At 42.3% G+C, this 9,552-nt stretch overlaps 1 protein-coding gene across 1 annotated transcript; it reads left to right on the top strand.

Moving 5' to 3' along the window:
* The first annotated feature begins 2,609 nt into the window (after window positions 1-2,609).
* Window positions 2,610-5,328, top strand: LOC147885521 (G-type lectin S-receptor-like serine/threonine-protein kinase At5g24080). The gene is made up of 2 exons (XM_087397059.1): window positions 2,610-3,777; window positions 3,813-5,328. The coding sequence occupies exons 1-2, from the start codon at window positions 2,610-2,612 to the stop codon at window positions 5,321-5,323; spliced, it is 2,679 nt and encodes an 892-aa protein (XP_087253185.1). The 3' UTR covers window positions 5,324-5,328.
* Window positions 5,329-9,552: the final 4,224 nt, after the last annotated feature.

Genomic DNA, 9,552 nt, shown 5'->3' with positions numbered 1-9,552 from the left:
GTTGATTTCGATGAACACAGTAGTGCAAGTAGTAGTGGGCTGAATGTATTTGGAGATCTCCACATTGGTTTGGATATTGAAGTAGATAGTTTGGCAAGGGTTGATCTCATTGAGGATGAGATCGAATTTCTTACATATTGGCAAAACTACTTTATATCTTGTCTCATTCTCCTCACCTCACTTAATTTTTGTATAGGTGTGTTTATTAAAAATCATATTATGGTGTATGACACATACATAGCATTGATATTTTTATTAAATTAGGTGCTTTGGTAATCATGGGCAATGTTTGCCAAGCCATGATGCACATAAATATCAACCTGCAAAAAAATTTCAAACTCTGTTGTGCGTTTATAAATGCGTGTAAATATGCTTCTATTGAATGCATGTGTAATCACTCTAATAAATGAGTGATAACCGCACTAATAGACGCATTGTGTTGTGAACTATAAAAGAGATATCCTAACTACCCAGTAAAAATGTTTATAAATTCAACTCCTTCAAAATAAGTACTTTAAGGACTTTTAAGAAGAAAAGAAGTTGGAATGTGAAAATTTGTTCAACTTAAAACTATACAACATGGGTACTCATTAGGAAAAAAGGGAGCTCATTTTGGGGCCTTTTAGAAGAGAGAGAAAATAGGCTCTCAACCAATCAGGAGTGGACCAACGTAACGTTGAAAATTCAACAAAAGAAGATGAAAATAAGAAAAAGAAATAGTATTATATGTTCGTAGAAGCATGTCACATTAATGAGGTGATCTAATTTGAATCTTTTAAAAATTTATTTTCTGTGCAGAATTTGGTGATTCTGACACCGCAGCCGCGTCCAGAACGGCCCAAAACCCTAAAACGGCACTGGAAACGCTGGAATCAGATATCCGGAGGCCCGGAAACGGTCGAAAAGTGTCGAAAAGTGGGATTTGCAGCAAAATGCGATATGGCACCTTTTGAGATTTCAAAAGGTGCCAGATCGCGTTTTGCTGCAAATCCCACTTTTCGGCCTTTTTTGGCCGTTTTCGGGCCTCCGGATGTCCGATTCTAGCGTTTCCAGTGCCGTTTTTGGGGTTTTGGGACGTTCCGGACGCGGCTGCAGTGTCAAAATCACCAAATTCTGCACAGAAAAGTGTTGCTCTTATATGAACATTAAATGTAAAGCATGTGAAAGAATATATTTATTCCTTTTCACACTGACATTTCTCACGCAAGTATCCATATTTTCTTGCTTTTGTAGAGAGAGAAAAGAGAAAATAGTGAATTTCTTACAGGGCCCCAAAATGAGCTCCCTTTTTTCCTAATGCCTTTGAAAGGCCTTGAAAAGAAGAATCCATAGTGACCTTAACTTCAAATAACTGACTTTGGATTGATGAGAGAAACCATTTTTGTATAAAAAATACCCCGAAAGTTTTATTTAAGACCACTTAGGTCATAACATAATGGGCTACCAATGGGAATGTAATTCATTTTAAGGTTAACTTCATGTTAACAGAACTAGTTATGTTAAGCTCACCAACATATCCTAGTGCAAAAAGGCCTAAATCGAATAGAGTGAACTTTAATGTAACCGAACTAATAACGGTACTTAGAAAAAGCATTAAGCCATTTATTATGGAGCCCCTTTTTTTTGGTGGAAAAAAAGCATGGATAATTCTGCTGGCTAATGAGCCATACATGAAGACTCTCTCTCTCGCGCACGTGCACACAAACACACACTTTTTTATGAAAACTTTGAATGCTTTATATTACAAGATAGCTATTGCAGAGAACGGGTAAGCTGAAAGATTACATCAAGAGAAAATCTCGGTGTAGGAAAAGTATATATCATGATTTATGCAGTGAGTTTGGAGACAACCGAAGAGCGATTGCTTCAAAGAACGATGTAAGAAAACAAAAGTATAAAAAATTGGATCACCGAAGTCTCAGTGCTTTCTATCTTTCGAGAGAGTCAAGAGTGCCTAGTAGCTAACCCAGGTAAAGGCAACTCAAAATCTGACCGTCGATGATAGATCCCAAACAACCAGAAAAGCTTGCCAAACGGAGCGTGAGGAAGTCTCCCACTGATTTCAACTCTCTTGCGTTAGCGTGAAGACTAAGGGCCTGAAGTTCTGAACGTACATAGAATTTGTAGATCTAAGCATGAGCACCACGTACCTACAAATTTTCTGCAGCACGGAAGAAGAATTTTGGGCTGTGCAGTGTGGGCTCCTTCGACGAATATTACGTCCTTGAAATTTAAGGCCTTATCTAAGAGCGGTTGTTGGTGGTTGTTGTCTGTGTACCATCGGTCTCCCTTATTTTGATGTGTTAGTTTCCCAGCCAATGGCAATGGACAATCCTCACATTCGTTTCACAGTCTCATTTTACCTTCTCTCGAGTAGCATGCAAGATTGAGAGAGACGAGCCAAAACGACGTATGGAGCCCGGGAGCAGCATAATTGGAGCGAAGATTCGAAAAACATATATGGGTATATCAGGGACAGAGCAAACAGACTAGCTAGCTAGAGGAGAAAAAGCTGAGAAGTGAGCAAGTGAGGAGCTGCCGATCAGTCGTTACTCGTGCCCAGCAAGGGAGGTAGAGCAACGGAAGAGAAGACGGGAAGATAACTTTGAATGGAAAGACAACAAGGAGAACTAGAATCAGGTCTTCTTGCAAGATCACGTACTGTAGGAGATCAAATAGCGCTGAAGCCGGGAATGAATCATCAGAAGATTGCATCCCTTCTGGGTCTCCTCATGCACTTCAGTTGGATATTGTTCATTGCGCCCCTGATGGAGTTTCAGTGTGCCGAAAGCGCCTACAGCACATTGAGGTCCAGTCGTATAGAGAATCCTAGCATTCTCAAGAACGGAATCATTCCAATAGGATCAACTCTTCGTTCCAATGAGACATGGCTTTCTGCAAACAGCACGTTCGTGCTGGGATTCTTCCCTATTGAGGCTAACGGAAGCGTTCTGGGCATCTGGTATGCAAACATCTCTACGCGCACAGTGGTATGGATGGTTAATCGGGATGCGCGGGTGGATTCTACAGGCTACTTTCAGCTAGCAACATCTGGGGAGTTCATACTACACAACGGGAGAGGAGTAATCGTATGGCAAACCAAGGCCAATACGAAATCAGTCACAAAGGGAGTGTTTGAAGACTCCGGGAACTTGATACTCAAGGCCAATGGTACACAAGAACTGGTTTGGGCAAGCTTCAACTTTCCGACGGACACGTTACTGCCGGGGCAGCGATTCACAATTCAATCCCCGAATCTAACTTCGTGGAGAATCGCAGCTTCGGATCCAAGCGCAGGAGATTTCACGCTTAGCATGGATTCAGGCAACACCCTGGGGCTCTATTTCAATGTTACAAATGACACACAAACAAGATATTGGACAAGTGACCAGTTCTCTCTGCTCAATTATCCGTCCAGAACTGGCGTGGCTATGCTTAACGACGCCGGTACTCTAACTATCAGCGTAAATACCACCATTTTGCAATCATACAATGCAAGCGACCATGGGAAGCTCTCTGCTCTACCTAGGCGGCTGACTCTGGATGCAAATGGCAATTTGGCGATGTACAGTTGGGCAGCACAGGACGAATCGTGGGTTGTAGTTTGGAGGGCGCTCAGTGACGCATGCCAGATCAGGGGCGTGTGCGGTAACGGAATCTGCTCGTATCCGAACATGTCGGACCTGCTTCAATACACTTGCAGCTGCCCGCAAGGGTTTTCAAGTGTAGATCCCAGGGTTCCGAGCCAAGGTTGTAGGCGTGAGGTGCCTCTCACCTGTGGACATTGAAGTCAAGCTTCAGCATTCAGATGCATCAGTTTCGCCAGGTCAACTATCTAGGGATTGCAACGTTTCAAGACCAAATCGCATCGGCAGACGATTGCTCCAACTTATGCTTGCAGAATTGCTCCTGTGTTTGTGCCAGCTATGATACTAGCGGAACTCAGATTTGCTGGATTCATTCCGACATGCTCTATGGTGGCCTGATGGACCCTAACGAGACTTACACGTTCATCCTCAAGCTGGCTTCCAAAGCAGGCTTAACTGCGCCTGAGCTGAACAATCGCCATGCGCATCACCGTTCACTTTCAGTGGGTGCTGTTATGGGGATCATTTGTTCTTCATCTGCTGTTTCAGCAATAGTGATGTTGGTGGTGCTCGTTGTCTGGATTCTATCGGCTAGGAGGAAAGCAGCCCTGCTGAAAAGGGCATGGACACGAAGGTTGAAGACGGGATTACCGATCAAATTCTCGTACAAGGAGCTGGAAGCGGCTACACAACGATTCAAAGAGAAGATTGGGAGCGGGGGCTTCGGAGAGGTTTACAAAGGAGTGCTCCCGACAGACGGAAGCGTGATAGCAGTGAAGAAGCTACAAGGATCATCATCTGATCGAAAAGGACGGGAAGAGCAATTCCACGCAGAGGTGGCGACAATAGGGTCCATTCAGCACTCGAGTATTGTGCATCTACGAGGCTTCTGCTACGAAGGGTCGCACAGGCTGCTAGTGTACGAGTTCATGGAGAACGGATCGCTCAACAGATTACTGTTCAATTCAAGCAGCAGTCCACTGGAGTGGGAGACGCGATATAACATAGCGCTGGGGATTGCGCGAGGGATAGCCTACTTCCACGAGCAGTGCAGGAATCGCATCATCCATTGCGATATAAAGCCAGAGAACATTCTGCTGACGAAAGATTTCTGTCCAAAAGTGTCGGACTTCGGGCTGGCGAAGCTGGTGAGCAAGAGCCAGACGAGGATAATCACGGCAGTGAGGGGAACAAGGGGTTATGTAGCGCCGGAGTGGGTCTCAAATCTGCCGGTTACAGCTAAAGCCGATGTCTACAGCTTCGGGATGCTATTGCTGGAGATAGTGAGTGGTCGAAGAAATCTGGATATTTCTGTGAGCTCTGAGAAGCTGTATTACCCATACTGGGCGTACCAGGAGCTCCTGAACAGGCCGAGTGGACAGCAGGACGACGACGAGGACTTGCTCTCTAAGGTTGTGGATCAAGCTCTCCTCGTGAGTGGGAGCTTTGATCGAGCGCAGGTCAAATTAGCCCTCAACATCGCGTTTTGGTGCATTCAAGATGAGGCAGCCAGCAGGCCGTCCATGGGCAGCGTGGTGAGAATGCTGGAGGGGAGCATGGAGTGTAATCAAGCTCCCTTGCCCGATTCAATATTGAATCTCATGAAGGACGTGGAAGAGGACGACGAGGAGGGCGACTACGACGATGCTAGTGATGAGGAGGAGGAGGATAACGAAGACGAAGATCCGACGACTACGACTACGACGACAAACCTGACGGAGATGGAGAGAATCTGAAGAGAATTAGCAAATTAGCATTAGGTCCTTCCCTTAGAAGCACTACTCTACTCGAGAGTTGGATTCCCTCCTCTTGTGAATTTCTACTTGTAGTTATTTTTTTGTAAAATAAGGTTACTTAATTGAAAGTGATATGAAGTGAAGGTTATCACTTGTAATTATTATTTTTAACACTTCCTCCTTAGAGATTTTAAACATTTCCAAAGTTTTGTTGTGTTGCAAATTGCCATTTAGAGATCATCCTATAAAATTTGCCTTTTAATAGCTCAACTCCCATTTTTTAAAATTAAATTAAAATGCCAGATATATTAAAGAGGGAGGTCAGCCGAGGAAAAAAGACCTTTACAAAACTTGGCCCACAGTGGACAGCTCGTCTGGGGCCTACACTACAAACAACCTATTTCTTGTTGAAGAACCATCTAACTTCCTAGAGAGCTCTGCTAGATAACGGCTCCTTAAGGCGAAGCACAAGGCTTAAGTCTCTGAGGTTCGCCCCAACAAGCAGTTTGATGGCCTAAACTCGTCCCCCCACACGAGTCTTCTCTTATATCTCTTACGGCGAAGTATCCCGTACGTGAGAGGAGGGAGGCTCGCGGGAGGTCCGGTGAGAGGAGGGAGGCTCGCGGGAGGCTCGCGGGAGGTCCGGAAGGGGTGGAGAGATTAATTAGAGATATAAAAGATGGCGACCACGCAGAGAAGGCTCGGGGATATGGTCGCTCGCGGGAGGTTCGGGGATATGGCGACCACGCAGCGAGGGTTGGCAGAGGCAGTGTCTGGCAGAGGCAGCAGACTGCCAGACATTGCGCGGACCAGAGTGGGGGCAGATTAGTCAGTGGCAGAGGCTGGAGTAAATGGGGCGACGGCTGGAGTAACTCTGGCTGCACACGTGGCACCATGCGAGGGGCCGTCAGCGAGGGACACGCAGTCTTCCAGAGCCATCGCGTCAGCTTGCAGAGCTTGCAGTGCAGTGTGCACCGCGCGCGAAAATCGATGCATGGCAGAGGCAGACTGCCAGACACTGCGCGGACCAGAGTGCAGGTAGACTAGATGGGGCATGACGTGAACTTCGAGAGCAACACCAGGTGGCATGGCGGCGTGGAGGATAGGGAGGCTTCGAGTTGCCACATGGCGTCGCCCAGCGTGGGAGCAGAGAGACATCGTGGAGGCAGTGCACAGAGGGTGCACGGATTGGTATCATTCATGAGGACCCGAGGTTGGCGGCTGTTGCAGGTGCACTGTGCTGTAAATGCATGGCGGCGGGGTTTTGAACGACTGCGCGGCGCGCCAACCCACCTGGGCACTCTCCAGCTCTTCAGAGTCGCCTCTCACTCCAACCTCCTCCACTTTCGCCGCCCCTGCTCCAACCTCCTCCAAATTCCCCATCTCACTCCGTCCATGGCCGTTCCGACTCCCGCCTCCCCTCCGTTCTAACTCCGATTCGCCTCCCCTTCGTTTCACCTCGCGCCTGACAACACGCGCGCCACCTCTGTTCTTCCGACACCTACGTGCCCTCTGTTCTTCCGACACCCACCTGACAGTGATCGTCCCCTTCCACATCTTGACAGATTTCTGGAGTCTCTTGACATCTTGACAGACGGAATCTTGGTTGGAGCGGACGGAATCAATCAAGCTCTCCTATGTTCCATTGGAAAAAAGGCATAGTCTTTCTTTTTACATCAGTGCATGCTCTCTCTCTCTCTCTCTTACTCTCTACGTTTTTAGGATAATTTTTTAAAAACTCTCTCTCTCTCTCACTCTCTACGTTTTTATCCCTATCTCTCTCTCTCTACGTTTTACTCTCTCTCTCTACGTTTTTATACCTAGAGCAAAACGTAGAGAGAGAGAGATATAGGGATAAAAACGCAGAGAGAGAGAGAGATCTCTACGTTTTGCTCTCTCTCTCTCCGTTTTTATCCCTAGAGAAAAATGTAGAGAGAGAGAGAGATAGGGATAGGGATAAAAACGTAGAGAGAGAGAGAGATAGGGATAAAAATGTAGAGAGAGAGAGAGAGAGAGGATAAAAACAAAGAGAGAGAGAGAGAGAGAGAGAGAGAGAGATTTTGATTTAAAAATGAAAAAATTTATGGCACTTTTAGATACTAATATTTTTAGCATAATATAAACATGTCTTGAATGTGGAGAGAGAGAGAGAGAGAGAAAGAGAGAGAGAGTGAAACAGAGAGAGAGAGAGAGAGATTTTAATATGTTTAACGTTTTAATAGCATTTTTTAGCATGTTAAAACATTTATGGCACTTTTTAGATACTAATATTTTTAATGCTTTAATAATATATTTTTAGACATTTTATGATCATATAACAATAATAATATTATAGTATGTTTTTAAGATAATAAATTTAATCTAAAATAAAAATTTCTAATTTTTAAGATGTTTTTAATGAAGCAATTAATATTTCTAATGTTTTGAAAACATGTTTCAAGATGATTTTAATCATATATTTTTATAAGATTTTACCATGTTAGAAACATTTATGGCATTTTTAGATACTATTTTCAACGTTTTAATAATATATTTTTATAATTATTTTAAATATAATTATAGTATGGTTTTAAGATACTATTTTTAATCTAAAAGAGAAATTTTTAGATATTTTATGATCATATTAGTTCCATAATCATTTAACATAATAATATTATAGTATGTTTTTAAGATAATAAATTTAATCTAAAATAGAAATTTCTAATTTTTAAGATACTAAATTTTAAGATGTTTTTAATGAAGCAATTAATATTTCTAATGTTTTGAAAACATGTTTCAAGATGATTTTAATCATATATTTTTATAAGATTTTACCATGTTAGAAACATTTATGGCATTTTTAGATACTATTTTCAACGTTTTAATAATATATTTTTATAATTATTTTAAATATAATTATAGTATGGTTTTAAGATACTATTTTTAATCTAAAAGAGAAATTTATTATGTTTTTAAGATACTATTTTTAAAGATGCTTTTAATGAATCAATTTGATAATAATAATTAATACTAATAATGTTTCAACATGTTTCTCTCTCTCTCTCCACATTCAAGAACATGTCCCCACATTCACATGTTCCCACATTCAAGAACATATTTTTATTGTTTTGCAAACATCTTTTGAAAACATTAATATGTGAACATGTTCTTGAATGTGGAGAGAGGGAGAGAGAGATTTAGATTTTAATACGTTTTTAAAACAAAAACATTTATGGCATTTTTTGATACTAATATTTTTAACGTACTATAAACATACCATAAACATGTCTTGAATGTGGAGAGAGAGAGAGAGCATGCTAAGGCATTTTTAGATACTAATATTTTTAATGTCTTAGCAGAGCATGCCTTAGCATGCTCTGCTAAGACATTAAAAACCATAGACCCCATGTTTTTAATTTGCTTCAATAATAATTGTTATTTTTTTAATGTTATGCAAACATGTTTTATTGACAGCTGCCCAGTTGAAGTGCCAGCTCTCCCTCTAGCAGACAGAATCTTGCCTCGAGCGGACGGAATCGATCGAGCTCTCCTTGGGAACAAGGCATAGTCTTTTTTTTAGCATGCTCTCTCTCTCTCTCTCTCTCTCTCTCTCTCTCTCTCTCTCTCTCTCTCTCTCTCTCCACATTCAAGAACATGTTTTTATTGTTTTGAAAACATCTTATGAAAACATTAATATGTGGACATGTTCTTGAATGTGGAGAGAGAGAGAGGGAGAGATTTAGATTTTAATATGTTTTTAAAACAAAAACATTTATGGCATTTTTAGATAATAATATTTTTAACGGCTTTTTTTTAGTATGGTCTCTAGATTTTCGGGGGGAGAGGGGGGGGAGGGATGTATGTTTGACATATTGCCATATCTTTAAAAAAATGCATGAAATGGGCAATAATGATCGACATTTCTTATACTTTATAAGGACAAACCTTCATTGAGAATGTGTTATAATGTAGGGCAATAGGTTAGGGGCTAATGGTGAGAAATAATAAGGTGTATTCCTTGAGGCAGTAAATCCCATATGGGCAAGAAGGTGATGGTGAGGAGAGGTGATGGAGAGTTCAAGAGTAGTTGCACCACAAGGAGAAAGCAAAAAGAGAAGCATTTATTTCGGGGGGAGAGGAGGGGGGGGAGGGATGATTCGTGGGGAAGGTAGTAGGGTTGAAAAGTTTGTTTGTGGCCGTTGATGAGAAAGGCATGATGTAGCTTAGAGAGCAGGTTTGGGTTGTAGGAT

This window comes from Dipteris shenzhenensis, chromosome 25 (genome assembly GCF_047967505.1).
Source record: "Dipteris shenzhenensis isolate YYH24624 ecotype China chromosome 25, Dip_SZ_1.0, whole genome shotgun sequence".
NCBI classification, from domain to species: Eukaryota; Viridiplantae; Streptophyta; class Polypodiopsida; order Gleicheniales; family Dipteridaceae; genus Dipteris; species Dipteris shenzhenensis.
Note: the sequence above shows the minus strand (reverse complement) of the source record. Positions and strands in the feature narration are given on the sequence as shown.